Source organism: Nomia melanderi, chromosome 14 (genome assembly GCF_051020985.1).
Source record: "Nomia melanderi isolate GNS246 chromosome 14, iyNomMela1, whole genome shotgun sequence".
Classification (NCBI taxonomy): Eukaryota; Metazoa; Arthropoda; class Insecta; order Hymenoptera; family Halictidae; genus Nomia; species Nomia melanderi.
The window spans coordinates 360,497-388,259 of record NC_135012.1 but is presented as its reverse complement, the minus strand read 5'-3'; the positions used below and the strand labels follow the sequence as shown (position 1 = coordinate 388,259).

The 27,763-nt window shown below is 45.3% G+C and overlaps 1 protein-coding gene across 1 annotated transcript in view; it reads left to right on the top strand.

Moving 5' to 3' along the window:
* LOC116429294 (uncharacterized) overlaps positions 1 to 22,368 on the top strand; it is a 49,357-nt gene extending 26,989 nt beyond the window's left edge. The window contains exons 2-4 of the mRNA XM_031982076.2: positions 11,009 to 11,181; positions 19,951 to 20,154; positions 20,614 to 22,368. Coding sequence (XP_031837936.1) covers positions 11,009 to 11,181; positions 19,951 to 20,154; positions 20,614 to 21,357 — 1,121 coding nt within the window. The 3' untranslated portion in view covers positions 21,358 to 22,368. The remainder of the gene's footprint in view (positions 1 to 11,008; positions 11,182 to 19,950; positions 20,155 to 20,613) is intronic.
* Positions 22,369 to 27,763: the final 5,395 nt, after the last annotated feature.

Genomic DNA, 27,763 nt, shown 5'->3' with positions numbered 1-27,763 from the left:
TGTGTCGCATGTCGCGGCACGCTTCGTTTCCGGATTAGTCGTCGCTCGATACCGCCGATAAGATCACGATCGCTAAAACCCGCCGCCTTAAATCACACTGGTACACCCGTGTGTTCGGGTAATAAATATCTTTTCGGCAACTGTCTCCTCCCAGCAGTCTCTGGAAACACTGTAAAAACATTCGCGCAATAAAACGCAGGTAAGAAAGTCTACCGTGCAATTCTCCTGTTATCTAAATACTCGAGAATCCCATTATCAATACAAGAAACACAGAGAAACGCGAAGCGTTACTTTCAGCAAACAAACTCACAGGAGACAGGTGTTACGTATTCATTATGACACACTCTGTCACAACGAACGGTCATTACCTGTTATACTTAGGGTAGTCCAAGGCGAAGAGGATCACGGAGTGAAACGGTTGAAAATAAGAATATCTGCCATATTTATTAGATTGTTATAGAAATCGGCAAGCCGACTGTCCGTAGTTCACCTTCCTACACATGATCCAATCCTCAATTCTTTCAAACGTTGTTTGCCACCAGCATATATTAGAATCGACGACGTAAATAATCTAAAACTAATCGAAATACTACTGTATTTCATACCAAGTACAAAGTATCACTCCAACCGCCGAATGAAGCCGTAAAACACAAACTCATCTACGGAACACACGAATGACCCGACCTATTCCAAGTGCCCGGATAATAAACGCGATCAACCAACGGTAAAGTCATTACGCTAACACTCCTGTGTAATCCCAACGTCTCATTGTCGGTGACAATGTAGATATACGCTCGGCGAGCACGTAACAAATGTGAAATTATTTTAATAACAGCGCACCGGTATAATCGAGCAATAAAGGAAACGTAAACGACGGAAGGGACTCTCGTAACCCGCTCACGTCCGCAAAAATTCGCATACAAATTGTTGCAACCCGCATCGTTCCCTTAACCACCGTTCGAGTTACACGCTGACCGCGATACGTTGGACCGGCTCTCGTCTTATTACTCCCGATATTTAATTCAAGATCATCCGGCCGGAGGAGCGGTGGTGGCGGCGGCGGCGGCGGCGGCGGCGGCACTCGGCCGTCGAAAAGGGCGAGGGGAGGCCCTGGAAGGGTTGCCCGGAGGGTGTTCGCGAGGCCAGAGGAGGGGCACTGTAACCGGGCGTCAGGAGGATTGATGGCGTCTAGATGCAAATGCAGTCAGTCTGGCACGCAAGCAACGTATCCACCTACCGACGCCTTATGCCAGTTAACGCCTTACAACTTAATAATCTTGTTCCCTCTGCAGTCTCTATCTTTCGCTCGCTCCTGTTCGCTGGCATTCTCGCTCTTTCTTTCCACGACGGTCGCCTACTTCAACCCTTCTACGGTGTCTCTCTCTCCCTCCTCTCGTTCCCTGAACTTCTGTTGCTTTTTCAGCGGAATTTCTGTCTCCTTTGTATCGCCTGATTGTTACTTTGTTCTGCTCGAATACTTCGAGAGTAATTCTCAGTATCACCGGATGCGTTTCTGTGAACTTTCGCTTCTTTGCTTTTATTTTAGTCGCTTCTGCTTTGTATCCTGTTTTCAAGCGTCTTATTCTTGTTCCTTTGCGCGCTGTATTTTCTTTAGTTCGTTTGATACAATTTAGTACGTTCGTTTTCGGACGGCCTTCTCGGTTTTCAGTTTGTACTTGTCTTTGTTTAAGTATTTTCCAGTATTCTATTATACTTTTATTCTGTCGCTCGAGTATTATTATTTCTAACCGGTTTTCCAAGCTTCCTATCATCCCTTCTACGAAGCTTCGATTTTTCTATTCGACCATTGCTCTTTTCAATTAGTTCCCTAATGTCCCCGAAGGAACAAGTGGAAGACGTTCCCGTCCAAACTAACGGATAATTTAATAACACGATTTCGTCGAGGAATCTCGGAGACGGGCCGGCTAATATTTGTTTAACGGATCGAACACCGTAGCGAAATGAATTTCGCTGGGAAGAACGACACGAATTTACGACACGACGGAATAGAAGAGAGAACGGTCCCGCCGATCGAGCCCGACGGTGAGGTGGAGAAATGATCTAATGGATGGCTGGATCCTTCAGTTCGTTAAACACCGCGGCAATTAAGTTTATATTAATGTTTCGGCAGATACGAGATACCGGCGACCCGTTTTGTATGCACGAGCTTATAAGGTGGCTGTTGCGGGAAATTAATTGTCCGCTAGGCGAGCGCGGCACCGGGACGAGTCGCGTCGAATGGCTTGTAATTAAAATGTTCCCCGTAAACGGTTCCCCGGGAGAAAGTCGTTCTCGGGCTGCCGAGCGTCGCTATACTTTTTCGGGACTTCGAATTAATTCCGCGGCCCGATTGGTACATCTCTTGGTCTTATTAATGGCTGCTCGTCCACTTCGATGTTGATAGGTTGATGTTCATTTTGGTATAATTGTTCTCGAAAATTGAGTAAACGAGTAAACGAAGGGCGCACGGGCTTGCACGAAATTACACCGGGGAGGCATAAGAAACCAGTCAGAAAAATCGCTGAAAAAAGTTTTAATACGCGAAAGGAACACGGATTGAATCACGTGAAAATGTGTTCGTTCTTCGAACCAGGAGCTCAATCGGGGATCGCTTCCGAAAAACATTGCGAAGCGTTGGGTCACGAATATAATGTATCATTCTAATTCTAATGAAACGCTAAACGTTTCTCCTCGAGCCTATTCCAACTTCGAATCGAACAGAGAAGGGGCTTAATAACAACAGTATTATCGTTTCTTCCAATTTTAACATTCACGCTATTAATCATCCTGTAAGCAACGCGTAATGCGAACACTTATAAATGAAATGACACACCTAATTGTACAAATTACTAACGCGGCACCGGCGCTGCGCGTCGAGCAAAAACTTAATGGAAAGAAACTCTTTGATCGTGCATGAAAACGCCTCGAAAAATCCGTTCAAATGACACTGTAATTTCCGAATGATTCACGCGGGTACCGAGAAACGCAAGAAAATACGTGGAAACGCGCTCTGGGAGCGTACCTGTCACGGGGTGATCGCTTAATACCGCTCAAATAATACAGAAATGTTCTGCGGAGCCTGTAATTTATCATTATAAATCAGTCGCCCCGGCGTTTACCCGGGAACTGGCCGCGCGCACGAGAAAGAAGTCGAGCGGGGCACGGTCACCGTGGAAATTCGTGTTGCATCCCTTTTCCGTGTAGAAAGTGCCGGTCTCGGGGGTGCCAGAACGTCGTTCCTAACGCTAATGACGTCGTTGACTCTCACTTAACAAGAGACTACCCTCTAAATGGAGGGTTGCGTCCTGCAGCCAACCGGTCCTCCGCCGGTGCTCGCCAAACCGGTGATTACGAAACTCGAAATTCACTTCTAAATTACATCCGCCGTAAATGCTGTTAAAGTACGTGCAACCGTGCGCCTCGCGAAGACTGCAGCCAGAAGCTGACCGCGAATTTCCGACGAATCGATTTTATTCTCGGCACAGCCCTCTCGCTTCCGTCCGACGCCACTTTTGACCCCGGGTTCCATTGTGCGCGACGCCATCCTCTCCGCTGGTTATCTGTTTTCTCAGTTTTGTTCCATCCGACACGCAATTATTCCGTTAATTGTTCTGGATTTTATTCGAGACCATGTTTAGGGGATATTTCACGGTTGCGAGGAGAGATTCGTGGGATTGTAGATTCTACGTATTCGTCGCAAATATTGATAGTCGTAATTTAATATTAGGTTGTTACAGTTTGACGATGACTCTGTTTCGTCGAGTTTCGATAGAAACATTGAGCTAGCGAAGGAAACTTTAATCTATTCCCTAATAATCAAATCAATTACCATTCTTTTATATTCCACCATGTTCTACCAAGACGATATTTTCTATTCCCTTCCTACAAACTTACTAAAGCCTCACTAAACATTCCAGGAGGAAGTCTCAATCCACCCTCAATGCGTCTCAATCGCAACACCCTCGAAAACCTCGTTTACGAAAAGTCGCAACGTCTCAGCAAACAATCATCAAGCGAGAAGTACAATGAACCGGCAATTATCCCGTCCAGAAAACAGACGACACCGAGTCGGCCATTCGGCGAACTGTCTCATGCGGGCGCGTCCGCAATAAATTCCCGCGAAACCGCCCGGGAGCGTGATCGTTCGCGCGTTCGCCGTCTTGAACCCGTCCCAGTCGTCGAATATTCCTTGAACTCGTGGACGGTGGACGGGGACGAGGCGATCGGCAGAAAATTGAGATTTTATATCTCGAATAAAAGTACACGACTCGCGGTCGCGCGCGCGCGCGCGCTCGCGCACACGGCCCAGCCACGGTCTATCTTTTAATGAAAGAACACGATCGGCTGTCTGTTACCGGGGGACGTAACATGCAATTAAACTGTAATTAACCGGAGGCCGAATACGCGATGCGCGTGGAATATTTTTCCGTGGTCACGTTTTACGACGCCGCCGCGCCTTGACACCTTCATAATGACATTAAACTTAATAGCCCGGCTCCCATTTTCCAACCCCGTACATTGTGCGGGGCTTAATAAGACGCGGCGCAATCGTAACGGGTAAACGCGGGGATCTTTAATTAAAATATTTTAATCGAGGCGTCCGGATCGATGCCGTTTCGAACGGAGACACGCAGAAAGGAAAAGAGAGAGAGAGTAAGGGACGATTGACGGATAGAGGGAAAGAGAGAAAGAAAAGACACACACACGCACTGACACAGGCACGGTGTTTTTTCTAAGTTTTGTTTAAAGGAGGCTCGCCGTTTGATTACTCTACTTCTAGTTGGAAGTTATTAGAAACGACGGGGATGATCACCGTATCAAACTTTAAATAAAATATTGGATTAAGACGCGCGCTAACAGTGGGCGATGCTCTTCCGACCACTTTTCTTTTATTCGAAAAAAAATACAGTTTAACGCTTTAATACTGTTTAATACTGCCGTAGGCCTGTTTATATTATCTGGCTAAATCGTATATAGTCGCCTGGGGATCGCCTGATCAGAAAAGTCTAGGGACAGCTATCGGCCGTACGGCGAATAAAGTGTCGGCGTGTTTTACGAAATTCTCGAGTCATTAGGCAAGATTAAAATCCTTACGATTAAAATTATTGAAACCATCTTGGCACCGTCGCTACGGGTCTACAGTATTTACCATGGAATCGTCACATAAAGTTTCAGCTGCCCTTTTTGCGGATTTCTTCATCTGCCTCGCGGGCAAATGAGAAAAATCCGACGACTAAGAGAATATTTAACGAGGAACGTGTTCATGCAGGTTGATCCCGAACAACGAAAATAACTTTTCTAACGATCTTTCGACCATCGTCAGTTGGCATCGAAAACATTAACATTAACGTAATTACGAAGGTGCGCGCGAAATTTCTTCGGCCCCGGGGATGCTCGTTAATTGGTCTACGACGAGCAATTTCGGATGCAGCAGCGTATGTCACGGTCGAGGATCCCGGATCGATTATTACGGCGGTCTGCGTTCGATTCCCGATGACCAGCCGCGTTCTTAGCGTTGCGTAATTGCATGATGATACGTTCCAGCCATGTTGGGCCCCTAACGGCGCACGCGACCCTACGGCGTGCCCCTGGCTCGCAGGATGTCTTATTCTCTGAGACCCGTGGAAACCGAAGCCAAACGGGAGTCGGTCGAATCGGCAAGAACGGATAGAAATTGCCGCTCGGTTCCTGTTTGGGCGGCGCACTCGTCTCGTTCGGGCTTCGTTAGCGCGACGGTTTGTAATCTTCGGCCGCTCCGAATCATTATGTACTCTTTAGTGAAGTTTCAAAGTGTTCTAAAAACCCGGCCTATTGAAAACGAAATCGTTTCCACCGTTCCGTGAATGGGGCTGACTCTTCAGACGTTTGCATTGTTGTTGGTAGTTCGATAGATACAGAGGAAAGTGGATCAGTGTCGTTATCATCGCTATTAGATACTGTATATTTATACAAACAGGCGCATTAACCCTTTGCACTCGAAAGTTTTTCATTTGAAATATTCAATACTTTCTAGTTAGATCTAGACAAGATTCTTTAAAATAAATTTATCAAGAAATCACACATAAATTACGGGACAAAGCTATTTCCTTTTAATATTTCACGTATTGATGTAGTATACGAAGGTTAATGATAAATACCAAAATTTATAATTTTCCTGTGTCAAATCATCTGGCGATTAGGAGTCGCCTCTCGAGTGCAAAGGGTTAAATTTGAAGCTTTTAATTTCCTTCGTTTCTCAGGACTTGTTTCGCGGAAATCAGTTTGAAATAATTTCTGCGTTTTACCAGCATCACGAAGGGATCGAAAAGGTATAAAAAATACGATAATCGAGAGGATCGAAGTTGACATGGAACAAGCTCCGAGCTTCGAACACCTCGATCGACCGTTTATTGCCGAACGAATCCGTTCAAGTTACATCGGGACACTTCGTCGCTCGTCTTCGGAACTTGCAAAACATTCGCCCATTATCTACCGGAGTATAGCAATTTGCGAACATTTAAGGAGCGCATGGTGTAATTCGGTTTGTTAACGTCTAAAGAGGGGGAGTGTCCCGCGTCGGAGGGGGCAAATTACCGAGTTGCGTAAAGGGATCGATCAAAGTAATTCCAAGTGTCGGAGGATTTATCGAAGAAACGTGTCGGTCGAGTGTCCCCGATGGTTTTCTGCGTCGCCCGGCTCCGCGCGCCGCCGGATCGTATTCTACGCGGTGATTCGTATTCATAGCTTTTAGTCACATTGCATTAGTTTTTTCAACACGTGGCGGAATTTTCGTTACGACGCGACGCGCGAGGGCCCCGACGGAAATTGCTCCGCCGCGCGCAGCGACAATTAGTTTAAACACCACCTTGATGGCGTCGCGAGGGCAGAAGACGGTATTCGACAGAGACGTCGTGGTTCTATCGTAATAAATTACGCCTGCGTTTAAAATTATCTCGGGGACGGGACGCAATTTGTATTCATAATCCGCCAAGAGCCGAGTAATTTCTACGCTACTAGCTGGTTTTCCGCGACAAACATATTCACGCGTTTAGTCGGCATTATCGTCTTCGCCGGCAAATGGCGGACGCGCCATTTTCATGCAGCGACACGTGATCTTGCGCGGGCGATTCGAAAATCGGAACATTTAACGTTGTTCGTTTAGGAATCTTGTTTCGTTTGTAAAACACGAATCCGTTTGCACTCTGTATTATTATTATACGGACGTGTTAGAGTCTCCAAACTAGGCGAGTGTAATTTACTAACCATTTTGAGGATTAATGATAATCTGTCGAAGAAAAACACGATCAAACGACCGATAAAGACCGTTTCTTTCTCGCGGGGTGAATGTTTTATACACACATTAACAGGCGACAAGAACGCAAGACGATTATCTGCAATTGCAGCAATGAACTTTTCGCTGAAAAAAGCACACTGTAATAACATTGAAGATTACACAGACTGGAACCTCAAAATAATCTCCGACTATACAGATTAACGCGTAGCAATTTATTTCGCATTTATCATGATCAGCGCTCATCGAGTGGCGCCAACTTGAGCGGGCGTCTGCGACGCCGAACGCCGCATTGTTGTGATCTCTGGCGAATCGAATCTGTCTCGAACCTAGAGATCATCGTAAACGACGGCAAGAAAATCATTTACCAAAACATCAACCTATTCGTCTTATTCGCGAACGTCCTATAAATAACACTGAATGCCACGTTAATTAAATATCGAAGCAATAACTGTAATTACTCGCGTGTACAATAGTCTATCAATTTTCGAGTCCGCGCTCATTACTGATCATTGATTGGTCAATGAGAAAAATAATTGGTAGGTGAAGCCTATCATTTTCCGCGATAGTCGTTAAAAGAATTCTCCGATACGAATCGGGCCGAGCCAAAAATTACTTTTGTCCGAAACGCGGGTACCATTCATCGCGGCCGTTCGATTTGCTCGGCTGGGCCCGGGACCTCGTCGTGGTTTCGTTGTCCAATTAAAATTAACCAATCGACGATAATGTCTTGCGAATCGGCCGTGTCGTCGTCGTACACGGGCTGACGGGGAGGTAGGAAAGAAATCATGAGGGCCGCGCATTAATCAGCGTAATTAGACTCTATTTATCTGCCGGTTACCCTCTTGTGTCTCCCTCCTGCCCCCTCCGCCGCGCGCCGCGCCGCGAGTCGGCCAATTGAGACGACGATGGATATCGATCGGTCCGCTCATTATTGATAATCTCTACCGCCATAATAAGCGACCGATCCAGCTGTACAACGGTGGCAGCTTGAAGGATCATCGTCATGCAGATAAACGCCTGGCTCTGCCTTCCGGAACTTCGGAATTTCGATTTAGCCGTGGCGATCCGTCGCATCACGCGATTACTTTCTCCGGGTATTTTCGGGAAATTGTAATTTTCGGAGGAAAATATTTGGACGGGCTGGTCGCAGCTTCGAGTAATTAACGAGTGAAGATTTGTTGGAGTATTCTCGATTAGCTGGCGATTCGTTCGTCTGGTATTCGATTTTATGGGATTTAATACGGTTTCGTATGATTACCGATCGACCGAGAAGATTATTGTAGGATAGGTGTATTTTATTCAATATCGGACTCCGAATTTAGTTATAAACATATAATTGATATTCATAGTTTAACGATGGGAGACTAAAGAAACATGGCTCGCCGTGCCACGGGAAACCGGTTTGAAACTCATTACAAAGTAGATTTCTGCGGACGATTTTCGCACACCCTTACACATGCTCCTCGATGTCGGATACTTTCCGAATTTCTGTATTACCCCGTACTTAATCTTCACCTTACAATTATAACGCGAGCTTCGTAGAAATTGATTGCGGTCGAATTACGTTCCTCCGTTAAAAGATTCCGAGCCGGCTAAGAAATTACACTGTTACAAAATTAATCGTAGAACATTGTTTCCCGATAAACGCGGCGTCCTTGTTAGATGAATCGAGAGATAGCAGGCAGGAAAGATAGCGCTGGATCATTGTGTCCGATCGTGTCACGATTCAGCCGCGGAATTAAACGAATGATTATCATCATGTCAGGTTCATTATGCGGCGAACAGGCGATCGGGTCGGGAGCGACTTCCCCGTACGAAGAAGGAAACCGTGTTACGCCACGACAAAAATAGATCGAGGCGACTACCGGACGTGAAAATTGTTTAACTCGTTCCCTCATGAATTATTTAATAATCCGCTACCTGTACCATCCATCAGATTCGATCGCTGTTCCCGATAATAACGTCGTGCCCCGTGAGAAAAATAAAAAGGTCCTTCCATTAGACGTTAAATATCCGCCAACGAAACGCGCGACTATCCTCCATCAACCCGGGATTAACATCCTCCGCGATCGAGCGATCGGCAGCCTCCGCTCGTCCCCGGGAAAGCCGAGCGGCAAATTAAACGTCGAAAATAGGAATCGAATAGAGCTTCTCATTAGCTCGTCAAATCAATTCAGCGCCGCGGTAAATATCGAATTATTTATTCCCAATCGATCCTTCAAATGTAATTAACCCGCGCAAAAAGTCGCTCCACGCTCCCGCCGGTTTCTTTCCCCGTTTCCTCGGCGTCCCATTCGATCTAACCGTTTCGATCCACGAGTTCACCGGTGATATCGCCTGCGCGTCCGTTCGAGTCGCCCGTTTTCCACGAGCTTCTCTCGCGACGGATGAGATAAAAATTATAGGTAACCCCGCTCCGTCGGCGGTAATTCGATATTGAAACCAGTGGAAATTACGGCGGGTCGTTCGAGGGAACGTCCTTTCGATTTCTACTGATTTATCAATTTCGTTCGAATATCGTGGAAACGGTGCGCAATCGCGCGGACGGAAATTAAATCTGCATAGAGGAGAGCCTAAGAATCTCTTTTCCCCGCGGAGATTCCTGTTCCGCGGGAGTAGCGCGTTTCATCTCGTGCTATTTCATCCCGCGCGATTCAGATAACGGCCCCCGCTATTGCCGAGTCAATCATAATTGCCGATCTTTTTTCAATTCCGCCGGGCACGGGGCATTAGCATACGTATCTGAGCTTGCTCGCGTACCGGCGAACGATCTCTCTTGCCAAAACAATCCGCGGACCCGCTGATCCTCGTCGCAGATACGGCCGAGGGTAGACGGCCCTCGTAAAATCACTGAAATTCCATGTTTATTCAATATGCCCGGGATTCAGTTTCCTTCCCTTATCTACGATGAGACGATTGGGCTGAACGATACCGAGACTTGGACAATTTTCCGGCGATAAGCTCCCGTTCCCCTGCGCCACTGCTGCTGCTCTTGCGCCGGGATGCTCCGCGGTAGACAAGTTCTCTCGTGTCCAACGGAATCGTTGAACCGAATTCATCGGTTCTTGGGGGATTTATCTTCATCGATTTCTCCGGCGAACGTTGCGCTTTTATTTCGGGACGGGGAATATACGATAACATATTTATGGCTGGTTGTTACGAATTGTACGCTAGCACTTTCGGTTTACCTTGTTAATATAGAGATTGTTTATTCCTTGCGTCAGGGATGGATTGTAATTTATTAATGGAGGACGCGTTTGTTGGGATCTGTGAAGTGACTACAGATTGTCTTAAAGCGCGATAAGAAAGTAATATTTGTAATATTTGTTTTATCTTTGCAGAATGGAAATAACGATGTTTCTTGCATGATTGATAAGCGAGGATTGTAGAGATATAAAGAATGTTATTCAATCGAATGATGGAGAATTCTACTGACTTTCTTTAGTCTAATATACTGCTAATAGTATGTCAGTAATTCTGCAAAAATTCGATCGACTTAGAATCATTTATAATCGAAGGTAGCAATATCGACGCGACTGTACTGGTAAAATAATGTTACGTTGAACGTTCCCGTTTGAAAACAAAGAACGGGCAACAATCGATATTGCGTGCCGAGATTTAATGGACACTTCCTGTGAAAAGGTAGTTTTAAATTCCTCGGCTTTTGAGTAAAACGAATGCTGATTGAATTTTTTGGCGAAGTCGGCGGAACCGTAAATATGTTTATTATTTCAGGATGCGATGACCAATCGGACGACGGCTCGAGCAAGAGGCGAAGGAGCAGGACGAACTTTAATAGTTGGCAATTGGAGGAATTGGAACGAGCATTTCTCTCGAGTCATTATCCCGATGTCTTTATGCGGGAAGCTCTGGCTCTGAGACTCGAACTGAAAGAGAGCCGCGTCGCCGTGAGTACACGCTTTTTCGTGATCTTAAAAACCCGGGTCCCCGAAATTACGAGGATCAGCGTTCCTCCATTCCGGCGAATAAAGAAATATTACCGTCGCCGGGAAAATAAGAAACATGTCGCCGCGGCTAAATTAATTTTTAACACTGCTACGTTCAACTCGACGCGCTACCCCGAATATTCTGCTAGAACTAACCAATAGAACTAAATAACTTTAGAAAACCCTCGAAATTAATCTAATATTTGCAGTTTAAATTAATCCATTTCAAATTATGATTAACACTAGAACTATCAGGTAGCTCACAACAACCAATTCCTAATTTTCTCTTTTACAATTACCGCAAAGGTGCAGACACTTTAAGAAATGATTAAAGAACCTGATTCAGTAATACCTAAGCTAAAATATTACTCAATTAAAGTCTTAATAAATCCCCACTTCTTACTTTTATAAAGGAATGTTCACAAGCCGGTTTAAGTGCTCGGTGGTTCTAATGTTAATGCGAAAATAATAATTATAGATAATTATTTACCTCGTAAACGTGTAAAAAGAGAATAGCAGTTGACCGAAATAAAAATATTTGAATTATAACTCGATACTTGAAATGTGTAGAGAAGATAGTAGGAACACGGAGAGATAAACAGGATCTCTCCTAATCGTTTTCAATCAACACGCAGCGACACACGTAATTATCGGCCCGACTCCCACAATCTCGGGGATGCAAGTGCACGAAAAAACGCGGTTTTATTGCCGGCCGATTCGTCGTGGCTTTATCTAACATCCGAGATCGAGCGTTCCGATAAGCGAGAATTTATAGGGACTTCGTCGTCATTTTTCGAGGGGTTGATGCACGACAGACGTCGGGGGTTGCTCTTCCTCGTTGCCTTCGGCCTCCGATCGAGTCTCCCGGGGGTAGTTAGTCCATCTGGCCCGGCTCTGAAACGCGGTCTACCTTAAGAGACTGCCCGATCAGTCCTGGCCAACTTCTGTTCGAGGGTAGTAAACTATAAAAGATCTATCTCGTGAAAGAGGGAACGCAGGGCGGCCGCGACCGATATCCATTTGAATAATGAGGGGAATCTTATGTGGACGCAATGGCGGATTCAGGATTTTCCAAGGGAAAGGGGTTCGAATATTTATCCGAGTTCTTCTTTCTAAATGACACGAGGAATTATGATTCATTCGTTTCTTATAGTTTCTATACGTTCAGTGGAAAGTTGGACAGAAAGAGAACCGTGATGAGGAACTTCTAATTTAGGGAAAGAGGAACTAGTAGATAGATATTCATTTCAAGAATAGAATAAAATATTTATTTTCATTTCGTAATTCATGTAAAGTTCCATTGCTTCAATTTAAGAAGATTCACGTCCTCGAGAGATAGGTTTTGCTCTCGTCTCGAAGCAGTTACCGTCTAATTTTCGAAAGAGGAGCATTCGATGGAATTCCGAGATCTTTCGGAAAGCTTTCCTCCGAGAACGCGAGATTTCAGCGAATCGCGTGAAAGGTACATCCTGTTCGAGTAACTGACGTCTTCCTGGCTGTCCATTTCTTCGTTCTTTTGTTTTGCCGCAGTTCCATAATTTGAATCGTGACAGGTGAAAAGAACCGGTAATTAGGGATATTTACGAGTGTTGCAAATTATGAAGATCCGAATAAATTTCACGGGTTCGGTCGTGTTTTTCCGTTTTCGCGGGAATCCGACGGATAGATTTCGACGGGATCTCCGCGACGGTTTATCGACTCACGCGGTTACGCAGCGGCGCTCCTTTCATGCGACGCGGTAACTTGTCAGCCGCAGGAAGTCGATTTCGCGGGGAAAAATAGGTTTGAATGTTATCGCCGCACGGGGGGCGCGTGCTTTTTTCCGTTCGCCGAGGCCCGAGCGTCGTGCATTCCGGGGATTAAAATAAAAGTAAGTGATATTGTTCTTGATTTATTCATCCGGAAGCACGATCCGGCGATAAATCGGCGTACCACGCGAATCGTTTTACGTAAAGGCGCCGCGAACGCGGGTAGAAGCGATTCCATGACCGGCCGACGTTCCTCAAGCCGTCGGAGATGGCTCGCCTCTAATTGACAGGTCGTATTTTTAAAACACGCGCGATGATTCCATAAGCCTCTGTTGAGTAGCCGGTTGGTCTATTCTTAGATGATTTTGTGGGGCCGTTTCGGCGGAACGTATATTTCATTCCGAGGAAACTCGGCATTAATAATATTCAATATGATTCAGACACTTCGTGCAACCGATACGATCAGACACGTAACGAAGAATGCTGAATTATGCTGCGAGCAAGCGAGAATTGCAGTGAACTACGTAAGGAGTAGACGGAGAATATTAATTTAATGAAATAATAACTGTTATCGATGTGAAACGAAACCGTACAATATATTTACGAGTCTAAGAAGCTAAAGGAAAGTAATATTGAACTCTGCTCCTATGTTCGAGGTGATCAGAATAAAATATAAGTTTATGAAAGTCCATTAACTTAAACATTCTATTGTTCCTCGGAGTAGAAGTCTATTAAGAATCTAGGGATTTAAATGATCTGTAACGGCGTAGAAAATGAAATTTCTTTGTTCGCTTGTAATAAATCAAAAGTAAAGTTAAGCTGCTATTGGTTCCATTCGGCTCTACATTTCATTAATTTTTTCCATTGGAAAGGCGCACAAAAAGTGAACCCAACTACCTCCGAACGACACATCGCTCGACTCTCGATGGAATATTAAATTAAACCGAGCTCCCGGTAGTGGCTCGTAAACGACACGGTAGATCTATGGACGCGTCCCTCCACGAAAATGTGAAAAGACCCGCGACACCCTTTTCGGTGTTTCGAAACCGAATACCGGACACTGGAACATGACATGATGGTGTCCTTGAACGGGGCCCACGAGTGGTGGACCCTCAATTTCACGGCCGATCGAACACGAGGCCACCCTCATATTCTCTCCGCGCGATAAGATATTTATATTTATGCGCTTAGACACGCTTCAGGTGCCATGTGCTGGCGCATATTGCTCGCATCGGACCGATACGATCATCGGGGCATCCTTCCCGTGCGAATAACATCCGAACCACCGCACCATTAACCGCAACAAAGTGAACAAAGTTGCTAACCCGTTTCGAAAAACTCCGAAGAGAACGCGTCGCGGCCCAGAAATCGTTAACGGTTTCTCTTTTGACTATTCAACAGTGTCTCATTAACCGCGTGAAGAAGAGCGCATCGAAAAATACGAGATCGATACAATTTGTTTAATGATCTCCTCTATCCATAACGCAACAAGCGGTCGTTAATTGTATTGTTATTCGATTCGAGCACTTTCTCGGATCCCCTCTCCGAAAATCGTCCGTTCGATCGGCGACTCGTTAACAATAATTTACGAGAAATCGACGGAAAATGAACGCAACAAAAATTGTACCGTGCGAGGGGCTCCGGTTGAACGGATAAATAACTGATAAATACGTGATGAGCGCTTTCAACTCGTCACGTATTCATTACTTTCTTCTTATTTTATGTCCCTTTTCAAGAAAAACGTCTTTTCGTGCCGGACTAATGCATTCCGCTGCATATAACGATCATCATTTCGGAGATATTCGAAAGGTTCCGTATTTGAAACGGACGTAACCTGCGTAATTTCATATTACTGATGAATTAAATGTGACAGTTGATTCGATAATGAGTTATCTTCCATATTCTTCAATTCTCACCGATCGGTACTTGAAACGGAGTGATTACGACAATTCAAACGAATAATTCACGATTAATCAACAATAAATCTACAACTACTATACAAATCAAACTTCACAATCCCTAATTTTTTCTATCAAAGTCATTACAAACATATCATAACGTATTAAGTATTCTGCTAGATTACTTCTATGAATTTCTTTCCGCTTATCATTTATGTCACGATATTTTCGCGGTAAATAAACTTGTCACAATTCTGATCCATTGTAAGTTAATGTTTCAGTAAGAAAAGCGTTAAGACTACATTCTGCCTAACTTCCAAATTCCAAAGCGAACAATCGAATTCGTCGAACAGCCGCGCGAGGGGAGAAGCGACACGCGATGCCAGGCGTTGAAATCACCGCTCGACACAGCCGTTTCCTCGATCGGCAGCGCAGTCTCTCGATCCCCCTTTGTGCGCCGGGAAAACCGAGCGACCTTGGTGACAGAGGCGATCCCTAGATAACCCTAGCTGGTGGTGACACGATGTCACGCAGCCGGTGCGTCTTCCCGAAGGGTCCAGGACCGGGTCCGGCCCTCGCCGATTAGATAGTTGATCAGATAACCCCTCATTAGATAACCCCCGCGACGCGGCAGCTTTCTCAAAAATATTGTCACCGTTGAGATAAACCGATGACACGGTCCGCCGTGGACAACTGGAAGCCTGAGAATCTCGGAAGCTCTCGCTCGTCTTGGTTGTCTGCACGTGCGCCGGCTCGCGGGGAAGATAGCGCGAGCCTTAATCGCCTGTAGCCTCATTACTTCTGCTCTTTACGATGGGAACTCGTGTAGTTGGTAATCAATAGATTGCGGATTTCTATGCGAATATAATATTTTTACTATTCTAATGAATGTATGAATCAGGTAATGGTTTCTTGCTTTGTGGAGAAGGGAATTTGAGAAATATTTCATCCGTAGGTCGGAGTGGTCGTAGATCAATTAATTGAATTGCATCTCTCAGAAGTGCAACTGTCGTGTGAAATGTAATAGATTTAACTACAAAGTCTTCAACAACTCTGAACAATGTTCCAACTCGCAAAGTGTTATAAATAAGAATTGGGAATACCACCCAACTGTTAATACATTCAACAACTAACAATTCACCTTGTCAACCGGATCTCCCCAAACCCACGAAATCAATTGAACGATATCTCCGCCCATCCCTAAAAACCCAGAAACGCAAGACGAGGTTCATCGATCGACAGGCCATCACGTCAAAGCGTCGACGTTCGGCGAGCCGCCATTTTCACGTCCACCATGATCTCTTCCGTTTATATTCAAATGAACCGCCATGGTCGGTGCTCGTTAATTATCGATCGTTGCACGCGTCGTACTCCCCCCCGGCCGCGATTAACATATTTACTCAAAAACCGCCGAACAACCTGTCTCCCGCCGCGACAGGTCTTCATCTTCGCACGGAAAGAGGTGGAGCGGAGAGGCGCGCGGGTCGCGCGCACGGCGGAGCGATGGAAGGAGATCAAAGTATCTTTCAATCGGAGTGGCGGAGAAGGACAGCCGGGCTACTGGTTAAAAATCAATCGCACGGCGGACGACGAAACGTCCAGCATCCCCCGCCCCTCTTTTATTATTTCCACGTTTCTTTTACGACGTCGCGTCAGAACTGGTCCTCTTTGATCCGCTTTATTAGCCCTGCCGGATGATTGGCTCCGATCGGACCGACGGCGGGTGGGTGTGGGGTTGGAGCGGAGGCACGGGAGGCAGGGGGCAGTTTCAATAACGACGCGGCGAATTTTTTCGATCGGGTTGCCAACTTAACAGCGCCTATCGGAGCCCCGAACGACCGAGGATTGCCATTCAGCGAGCCGAAGTTGTGCCAGATGTAATGGACTTAACGCGTTCGCGTCGCTGACGCGCGACGGCTCGCGTTCCCTTTCTACGAAGCTGGCAGGTTCTTTTATCGCGCCATTGTGTTCGGAAGAATCCACCGCGAGCGAAACGCAGCTAACCGCTTTCCTCGGCTACGAGCGAAAATGTGCTGGTGCCAATAGTCGGTTTATCTTCATTGAATTCTTATGTAAATTTAATTTCTCGGGTTATTAGCAATACAGTTACCTATAATTTGAATATATACTGGAGATTGTAATGTAACTATGAACTGTGTAATTTGAGGTGATGGATTATTTTCCACTGTTTTCTGGAGAGGCCAATGACAATTTTGAAGGTGTTGCTTTTTTTCGAATGCGAGTTTTCTTTTTCGTTTGTTTCGTGGCCGGCTGCGTGCCGAGGCTTATGGTTAAAGGTCATCCAAGGTCGTCGAGGGTCAACTACGACGGGGAATGATTTAGTTGAAGGAACAATTGGATGATGTGATTGGACCTGGTTGCTCCCTCGTGTTCGCGTTTTACGATCTATTGTCGGCCCTTCTCGCCGGACTGATCGGTGAGAACGTTTATGGGCGCAGGACGCGTTAATGGCCGAGGCATGCGAATCAGAGGAGAGCAATAAACCCGGCGAGCGAATACTAATCGGTGTAATTGTGCAATGATTATCGATACACTGTATACGATTACGCGATGGGAAAAAATTACGGCGGAAAAACGGTCTCGCTGGGAGTTTCTTGCTTGAATCTAGCCGTTCGGTCGTAATGGTTGTTGCCGTTGCTGTTCTAGGATTTTTTCAAACATTCTTAAATGTTAATGACTGATTTTTGAAAGATTAGTGAACTATCAGTGGTATTTAAAGCGGCGAACGTAGTCGAGGACATAAAGATTGGAGAATGCGTTGTACATTAGTAATTGAGTCGCTCAGAAACAAATACGGTTCTCCTTTCGGAATTTTATGGAGCATAATTCACTTGAGATTAATGGAGGTTTAATTTATATGAATTATTTGACAGATGCTGACGAAACTTTAACCTCTGAAATCTCTTTAAGGAAGAAGGGACAGTTGTCCCATATTTTCTGAAGCTTCCAGACACCCCCGGTTTTAAGAGACTTTTTTTTCAGAGGATTTTATAGAGGCTTCTCTGAAAAAACAGCGTGTGAAAGGGGAAAAAGTGATGTTACACGTTTCAGGAGTCGCGATAATCGGTGAAACAGCTTGTTAGGCGTTATCAGTTGGCGATAATGTCTAACGAATAGTGGTAATAATACCGAGGTAACGTCTCTCTCGTGTCGACTTAATTAACCGCAGCTGTTAATCGTCGCACTTTTGTTCTTTTTTTCTGCTGACGAAAAAGATCGTCCGTTCTATCTTAAATGAAACACGAAACATCTGCTCACAATTAATACATCTCCGAAGCAATGTGGAAATATTGCATGTACCGTGATCGGTTCGATTTTTTTTCGTCCGCTGTTTATCGCTCGCGTTCTGCTCGTTTTTTAAATCTAAAATTATTAAAAATCCCGAGATTACGAACTAATTTCTTGTTCGTCCGTGTTTGCGACATGTCATATCTGAAGTTATCACTGCGACAAACGAATAATATATTTAACCTTTGCGGACAATATTTTATCTCGGGTTGCATGTTCGAATAAAATTGAATGATGGATACACAGCGAGTAATTAATATTGTTTATTATTTCTGTTAGTGATACTTAATCCGCGGCTGTGACGCACTCCCGAATGATTTATAATTCGTCGAATTATGCTGATTCAATTCTTCATGATATTTTCACGGATGACAGGCAATAGATGTTTACTTAAATTCTGATTTTTTCAAATGAATACGAGGAAAATAGACTGTAAAAAATTTATATTTTACAAATATCTTAGAAACTGTCAATATTCTTATAAACTTTCCCACTATCTTTCGGGGAAGCTGAATAATTTCCTCCTAAACAAGAAACTTACTCCGAATTCTAATTCTCACCATTCAAGAATGAATCGAGAAACCCTGAAAAATGAACTAACCCACAAATTAATTCTTCCTGAAAACTTTTATCAGCTACAAATTTACAAGGATCCCCATTCTACTAATACGAAATTATCGTGTTTCGAATGTTATGTAAATTTGAAAGTTAGGGTACGTTTACCCAGCCGCATCCAGTAGCATCCCCTAACTTATTCCAACTCGAAGGAAAAGTTCGGGCAGACCGTGATCCGTCTCCCACTAAAAATTAAATAGTCCCAGGGTAGATCCCATTCCCGCGGTGGGGAGCACGTTTCTTGATAAAGTAATTTACACCCTCTCCCGCCCCTCCCCCCCGTCGGAAGAAAAGGTTTCTTAAGAAGTTCCATCAAACTCGGCTAGTTTCACTGAAAAATGACCAGCTGAACGGCCACGGCAATCTGATCCTTTCCCACACCCCCGGCCCGATTCGATCTCGTTTCGCCGTTGGGCAAAAAGTAAACAGGAAAACGGGAACGGGAAAGAAATCGCGGGAGCACGTGACGTGACGAAGGTATTACAAGGGTTGGTGTGCGGGGTCTATTGATCTGCGGCTCGCGTGTGAACAGCGCCGCATACCGGCCTCCAGCCACAACTAATGTCTTCATCCTTTTCAACCACCTTCTCAACCCCTTTTACCGCTGCTTTCTTTCGTTCTTTCGAGGAGATGCGTGCACGCGCTGCCGCGCAGTGAAATTCACGCGGCTCTAAATCGTGCTTCACGCCACGAGCGTTCACGCGAGCGAACGGGGTAAAGTGTTGAAACTGTTCATGAATCAAGACACTCCGGGGGGTCGTTGGTCCTGCCGCGTGTCGGGCTTGCCGCATTCGTGTAATTCTGATGTTTCAACGTTGTCGCCGGCTACCCTTCGAGGTAGTTTTAATTATTCGAAACAATGGGCTGGTTAGCTTGATCATCGACGTTGCTTCGAGTTTAGAAACGATGCTATTTGCTTCTTGAAAAGTGTCTTTGTCGAGAGTGATATTATTCTTCTCCATTTGTCTAATGTTTGGAGTTAGTTTGACGAAGCTGGAAATTAGAATAAGGAGGAACTGAGAGAATTGGAGGAAGAAGAGATGCAAAAATTGAGTTGTTTGTGATTGAGAATAGCTTCGTTAGGAAAATTATATTAGAAGGTTCTTGCTCTCCGAATGATTATGGGGATTAATGAAGACGCGCGGTTCGTTTGATTGCAGGTGTGGTTCCAGAATAGAAGGGCAAAATGGAGGAAGAAGGAGCACACGAAGAAGGGGCCAGGCAGGCCGGCGCACAACGCTCATCCTCAAAGCTGTAGCGGAGAGCCAATTCCTCCGGAAGAATTGAGGAGAAAGGAACGCGAAAGGCGACAGAAAAAATTATTGAAGGCTCTCGAGCGACAGCAGAGGAAGTTGGCCGCGAAGGTAAGTTTCGGAATTCACAGATAAATCAACCTGAAAACATGTTCTGCCTCTCTCACCTCAAAACAGTTCACTAAACCACTACAGAAGTCCCAACCTCGTTAAACCAACATCCAACCGAGAATAATACAACCAGAAACTAAAATGTTCCAACTCTTAACAACCTCAACAACCATCATCCCAATTTCAATGATAACACTAGCTGCAACAAGGGCATAAAATCTAACCATGATCTATAGAAATCCACAGAATGCATCCAATTACTTCCCAGAAACCTGCCACGCCCATATTGCAACTAAATCCTGAGCGCAAGCATCAATCACACAAGACAGCCACAAAACACCACGAGACAACTAAAATCCTCACCCCACCTCAAGACTCACCCAAGGACACCTAGGCTTAGTCTCAATCACAGAACAAGGGCCAAGAAGCCAACCGAAGCCTTCGATCTTCCATTTTCAGGGTATCACGGTTGACCTTCCGACCCTCAGAGCCGAATGGGAGTCGCGGAGCGCTGCGGCAGCCAGTGGAAGCTCTCTGAACGGCACACTGGGCAGTTCATTCAGCCACTTGAGCAACAACAACGAGAGCAGCAGCGTGTCAGGGTCCGGAAACGACGCAAACGAGGAGATCGACGTGGTCGGCGGACTGGATTCCTGCAGCGAGAGCGGCAGCGAGAGGGTCGACTCGGCAGCCGACGGCTCCGTGGACGGGGAATGTTACCCCAGACTGTCCAGCACGTCCAGCGACCTCAACGACCCGCGAAGAAGCGTGAACCAGGTCCCCAACAACCTGCAGAATCCAAATTCCAGCCTGAATCTAGATCACCTGAACCATCAGCAAGGTATCCACCACTGGGGACTCAGTCTGCTGGAGAGAAGAAGGGAGCTAGTGAGCATGAACAACGCCAGCGCAGCTCGCCAATCAACGAACAACCCTGGGAACCCGGAAAGAACATCGGCCAGGCAGCAGCAGATCAGCGAAGAGGAGGTGCAAAGCAGTAGCATAGACCTATCGGTGAAAGGTAGGGAGGAGAGGAAGAGGCTGAACCCGTTCTCCATCGACAGCCTGCTGGGCAACAACGGAACGAGTACACCCGGTATACACAACGAGTACAGGGCCTCGACGCCGACGTTGTCGAACGGTAGGGAGTCCAGCAGCCCTACGTCGCCGATCTCGGTGCCCACTTCGCCGTCCACGACGTAGTGAAGCCTAGCGCCAGCCCGTTGGCTACCGCGCCATGGACGTTCGATCGACAACGAAGTGATTGGCCCAGTCACCAGACGCTATCGAGAACAACGAGGAGGATGGTTTTTCTAGAGTAGACAACCTAGTAGCATGGGAGAGGTTTTAGATAGTCGGATTTGGAGAATTTCGATGAGGACAAGGCTGAATTTCACTCGGAGGAGAGCTCGTCGAGTACGATTAGGTAGTAATTGCTCCTCGGGAACTCGGGATCGACGGTACGATCGGCGCTGTTCGGGTTGACCGTAAGATCGGTGGGTGGATAGTAGCGCGACGTAGGTGGAGAGCTCGCTGACTGATCGGAGGAGAGGGCTTATATCAAGTTTCGACATATCTGCAGTTCGAGTGTGTGATTCACGAGTCCGATCCCCCTCGCGTGTCCCCTTCGCCGCTCCTGTCGGAGGCGAGAATGTGCAATAAACGAATTGGGACGGTTCTCTTCGTCCGGTGAACGCGTCGGGCGGGTTTCAGCGTCACGGGCGACACACGGGGGAGGAGGAGAACGTTAGCGTGTACGTTGAGCGTGGGTGAGTGTGCGTGTGCGTGCAAGTATGACGGATTGCGCGTGTATTTAATGTAAATAGCTCGAGAGTACGAACGGTTTCTGTTTTATTTAATTCTTGTAGCCGATTACCCCAGTTCGTCGAGTCGCGGGATATTATTTAAAGCAATAGCGGATTTTCGCCTGGCACGCGTGTGTATATAGAAGGTAAAATGAATATATTAAGGAACAAAAAAAATGAAAGACGGAGGAGAGGACCGAGAAGAAGAAGAAGAAGAAGAAGAAGTAGTAGAAGAAGAAGAACGAACGAACGAAAGAGGCGGACGGGAAAAGGGAAAAAATATAAAACGAGCTGAAGCCGAGATGTAAAGACGCGTTCGCGGTACAAACGCTGGACCAGTGATCTCCTCTCGTTTCCCTTTTTTCTGTTCCGCGCGAGTTCGCGGGGAACGAGATTGATGAGGGAACGCCGGGAGATTAGGGGGGTGGGGGGGCAGGGTAGGGCACGGAGGGTATGCGTTATGAGATGCCATAAAATCTGGGATGCGAGACAGTATCTACCGTATATTCATTTCAAATATATTAATTTATTCTCAAGACTATATCGGTGTTGTTACGTATCCGCCTGATCCTCTTATTCCTTTCCGGATGCGTTCCCCTGACAATATGGAGGATGAATCATAGGATTGAGATCGTTTGCACGCCTTTTTCCTCTGGCCAGACAAAAATCCCGGGGAATTATTCCCCGGGAAAAGCTTATTTCATGCTCGAGACGATTGAAACGATATTTCTGGGAGCGTCTCGTTCAGATTTCATCTGTTTCGTCAATTTTGGTAATACGTCTGAAACGAGACTCGACGATTCTCAGTTTGATCCTCTGGTGACCATGCTCTCGCATAGAATTACAGGTAAGTGATATTTTATATACTATGGAAATTAGGTATTCCAAAAGTAAAGTAAGAGTATTAGAAGATTCTCTAATATACCATCACGAGAACAGTAAATACACGTGAATTCTCGTTTGTAAAAATGATCAGCAAGAACATCAACTGATTCGATAAAAAGTATTACGTTGGTGTACCTATTTCTCCAATTTCGAACTACCACACGCTTGAAGTACAGCCACAGGAGAGAATGGAATTTGTAACAAGTCGTCCGCGCGGAGGTTATTCGGGGGACCATAAAATTTGATTCGCCGCTCGGATTTATATTCAATCGTCGTCGTACAAGGAAGTAAATACGTCGCGCTCCGGTAAAATATAATTTATTGTTATAGTGGCCGAGGAACGCGCGAGGGCATCGAACGCGTCGCAACAAATATTTGCGCGCCGCTTGAGATCAAACGGGGCGGGCGTTCCGATCGACGTTCCTATGCCCATAAAGATTTAAATAGTCCCTGACACGCGCGGTTAATTACGCATTTATCGCGTTCAGCGCGTAAGTTAGCTGTGATTTATAGGGACGCGATCGCGAGTGCGGTTTGTCTCCGGCGCGGCCGCCATCGCTGATCTCCACGGTTCACCCACGAGCCCGATCCACGCGTGAAAGCGTGTTTATTTTCGAATCCACCCACGATTCCGCGTCTATCGGGATCCTTTGTTCGCCCAGCGGAGAGCTTCTCGCGAATCGTCCCAGCGTAGGAATTAATGGGGTGGAAATTGACACCTCGGGTTACGTGGCTCGGGTTCCTAGGCGACTTTCACTGTGTTTCATCCGCGAACACGAATTCGCTGGAATTAGGAATCATTAAAATAACATGGGATACGTGAAAAATGCCTTAACAAGGAAATCGAGATGCTCTACTGAAAAATATTTCTGTAACTTTCGGTTCGAATTGCGTGCATTTCATTCCGTTGAATTCTATCCGCTTGCTAGTGAAATTTATGCACTTGAAAGTCGATGCAACAATGGTTAACAAGGTGTACGCCAAAAGTGTATTAATCAGTGCAACATCGTTTAGCCGGGAGTACAGAATTCTGGAAAACCGGAGTTTTCTGCAGACGTTTCAGGTCAGTTGAAATTTGCAATTACCGTTCATTAGGGGAATAGCCGGCTTTAATAAAAGTCCTATTAATTTTACTAATTCGTAGGATGTCGAGCGTATTCGAAAATTCGTTAGCGTGAAACGAAAACTCGGCAACTTTGGGGCAGGAAGGTAGGAATTAAGTGGAATGAGACTGAACGAATGAACAACAATTTAATTAGTTTATGAATAATACAATGTTGTGTGTTTTATAAGGTACGAGAGAAAAGACGAACAAAAGCGAACCGTGAAAGCCGAATAGAAAGCTAGAATCGATGTAAATCATTTCTCCTTGTCTCATTAGTTGGTCGCCAGGAATTACATTGTCTCGCAAGCAGTATTGAAAGTAGACCGCACGCTCGGCAAACTTTCTGGCAAATCATTTTGAATCGTTTCTGTATCCTCAATTTTTCGAAAATTTATTTCGAACTAGTTTCCGAACATCAAATATTCACATCTAATTTTTCTATACGTCGACCGTACACGTTTGTGTCCTTATTATTATTAACGAACTTCATTGAAACAATTATTCGCAAATACATAGAAGCTGAAGACATGTTTTGCCAATTTTCGAAATATCTTTCGAATCAACTTCACGGAATTTCTCGTCAACTTCGTGCGGAGCGATCGCGAGGCGCATTTACTATTCAATAAAACGACTGTCAGAGGCAGCGGGATTTAAAAAATTCAGAAAATCGGAGGATCAATGTCAGCGGCCTCGCCGCGAAACAAATATCCGCGACGCGCGTGAATTCGCGTTATGAATATGCATGGGAAATGATATATCAGCTTCCCGTCGGCATGTATCAAATTTACATAGAAAACACGATCTGTTAATTTTATATACGCCCCTCTACTTTAGATTACTCTTCCCGGCCGTGTTTTTATCGTTGGATTTTTCGCGGATTTTGTTTCTCCCGTAACAACGGTCGAAATCCGGCGTTAAAGTTTCATGGGACGCGATCCCATTATCGTACGCCGGAGAACGGATATTTATTTTAACGCTTCTGCTCGTGGCGCCGATTATAACCGGCAGATTTTTTAATGAATATTTATGAATTTAATTTGCAGTTTTCGAATTGAAGTAATCGCGAGGCGGCCGCCGCGTTTCCGTCGGCGGAAAATGAAATTGATAACTGTCGTGACGCGTTGGAAAATGGAGGATTCATGCGCGCCGCGCTGCTCGGGAATTCATGGTTAGTGAACTTTGAAGCTTTAAATCTCCGGAATACCTTACTCGACGTCTGACAGTATATATTTTTTTTTTGTCAGGCCAGAAACGGGAGCAATATAGAAATCGTTTCTGGGAAAGTTACAGGAAATTTCATACCTTTTTCCGTACATTCTCTTCGTTGAATATCATTTCGTTGTGTTCCGTTTATTGAATTCGATGTAGTTACTAGATTAGAATGAGCGAATGCTTGATAGCCGAGTAAACTTCATAAATATTCGGTGAAATGAATAACTTATAGATTGTTTCCATGTTAAGTGATAACGCAACAATATTCCGTTTAATTTATTTGTTCGACTCCGAGCGCAATCTGCTGTCTCGTAAATCTGTGTTACGTTACATTAACACGTGTAGCAAACGTTTCGTTAATTCTTTCACAGTCAGTGAACAGAAACGCACGGACTTTCGTCCAAAAACTCGCGCGAACGGATCGCGTTGCAGGTGCCACGCGGTAATGAATGAAAATTCCGTTAATGATTTCATAAATTCCACGGTGAACAGTACACATCCGTGCAACATTATTTGTCCCGTCAGCCGCGGTCGGGCTATCGTTTCTCTAATTAAACGGGATTAACTGCTGAAAACCGTGCAGTTTTTAGCCAAATAATTTCACGCTCGCGTTATATTATACTCTCTGCTCTAGTTCACCTCGCAGTTTACAATGATTTCAATTAGCCACGCGGTAGACTTCGATACTCGGTAAGTACGCAGTATCGTAACGTCGCGTTACCATTCTATTCGTCGCGGTGTTCAGCAAAATTGGTAATTACCGTGTAACGCCGGCGATGTGGAATCAACTTTTAGTTAAGTGCTGGGTAATCGGTAATTAACGATAATGCGGCGTGTATCGTTGTTAGAGTTTCTGAGTTTTAGTGGCTGTTCAAATGACTGGGTGCGTTTAATTGAATGCGCTCGGAATGCACATCACCGGATCGACAGTCGGTGAAAAATTCTTTAACGAATCGATGATTTAAATGTTCCGCCGTTGGTCGATAAATGCAACACAATCTCTATAACTACAAACTTAAAAAAGAAACCGTAATAACTACCGATATCAATTAACACCGATAACTCACGTAATTACTAATTTCAACTCCACTTCGATGCAACTTCGCGTACAATATTTCCTCATTAGCCAATACCAGTACCATTAAATGAGTCGCTCAGAAATGAAATAAATAATATTCTCTTCAGTTATCAAATGATTTACTCGTTCCTTCATTTTCCTAGATCAGAAAGCTATATCTTCCGAGTGTGTTGTATAGTCATTTCAGAATCCGAAACATTAATCTTCTCGATTCTTTTCTGGACTTAACCGTATCGGCTTCCAAGCGACTCGAACGATACACTGAAAGGATTCTAGCAACACATATCTCGTCGAGCACGCGAGAAAATTTGAATTATTCGACTCGCCAATTACCTACAGGAATCTAATCAACGCACAGTTCCATCTCGGTCGTTCGCAAACAAATCGATCGGCCTCATACCAATTCAATTGCTCCATAATTGTTTCGCTGACACCCGGTTCGTTCGTCGGGATTTCATGAATTACAAAGATAACATTATCATTGGCGACCAGCGCGTGACGCGAGGGTTTAACGCGTTTCATTAACGCCGCGCGATGGACCACGCGATCGGAGAGGGACACGGAAAGGTTCGAACCGGAGCAAAAGAGAGAAAGACAGAGTGGCACGCACAGAGAGGTGGAGAGGAACGTTTATCGCGGCGCGGACAGCGCACTGCGCCCCGTGGTCGCGGCTAATTTATGCGACGGCCGATTCCGTTTCATTCTCACGCGACCGATCGCGAACTTTTCTTTTCTATAATAACATTTAAATGGCGGAAGTGCGGCCGTAAAATGGAAATGCGACGGAGAGTCGCGCGCCGCTTCTCCGGCAGACAATGGGACGAGTATAAATCACCGGGGCACCACGTGATTACGTGTTTCTGCAAAGCTCTGCCTTTGAACGAAGACATTAATTGGCCCGCTCCGCCTATCCCTCTCTTTTTATGATAATTTTATTGGAATGATCGGCGGTACGGCTCCGGGCGCGTAACACGGCAGCGGTTAATTATATAGAAATCAACGACGGTGTAATGAAGTTGTAACACTAAAGTGTAACGTACAAGGTTCGGTCCATCGTCACGGAGGAGAAGAAGAATAACGTTCAATTATCCAATTTTCTGGAGTACAAGCGAAAATCAAGGTTTCGGGGTTTCCATTCTTATTTGTGAATTCCTCGGAATTTAGGCGGTCAAGCAGTTACGAGTTAAGAGTGGATACCTTTTCAGACTGTCATTATATTTGAACAGCGTAAAAGATATTATACCGGAATATGCAAAGTCGAGGAGTACGGCGAACACGTCTCGAACTATTTCTTCCCCCCGAAGGAAAGAAGAGGAGACGTTTAATTATCCGCGGGATTCGAGCAGGAATAAAAAGAAATTCCGAGAATTCCACTATTAGTCGATGGACTGCAAATTTTTTGGAATTTAGCTGATCAACCGGTCACTCGGGATTCACGTCATTTAAATAGTAGGTTACAGTTTTTACGCTGTCATTACGTTTCGGCGGTGTAGAACGAGATTACACGCGAGAGAGTGTACGGGA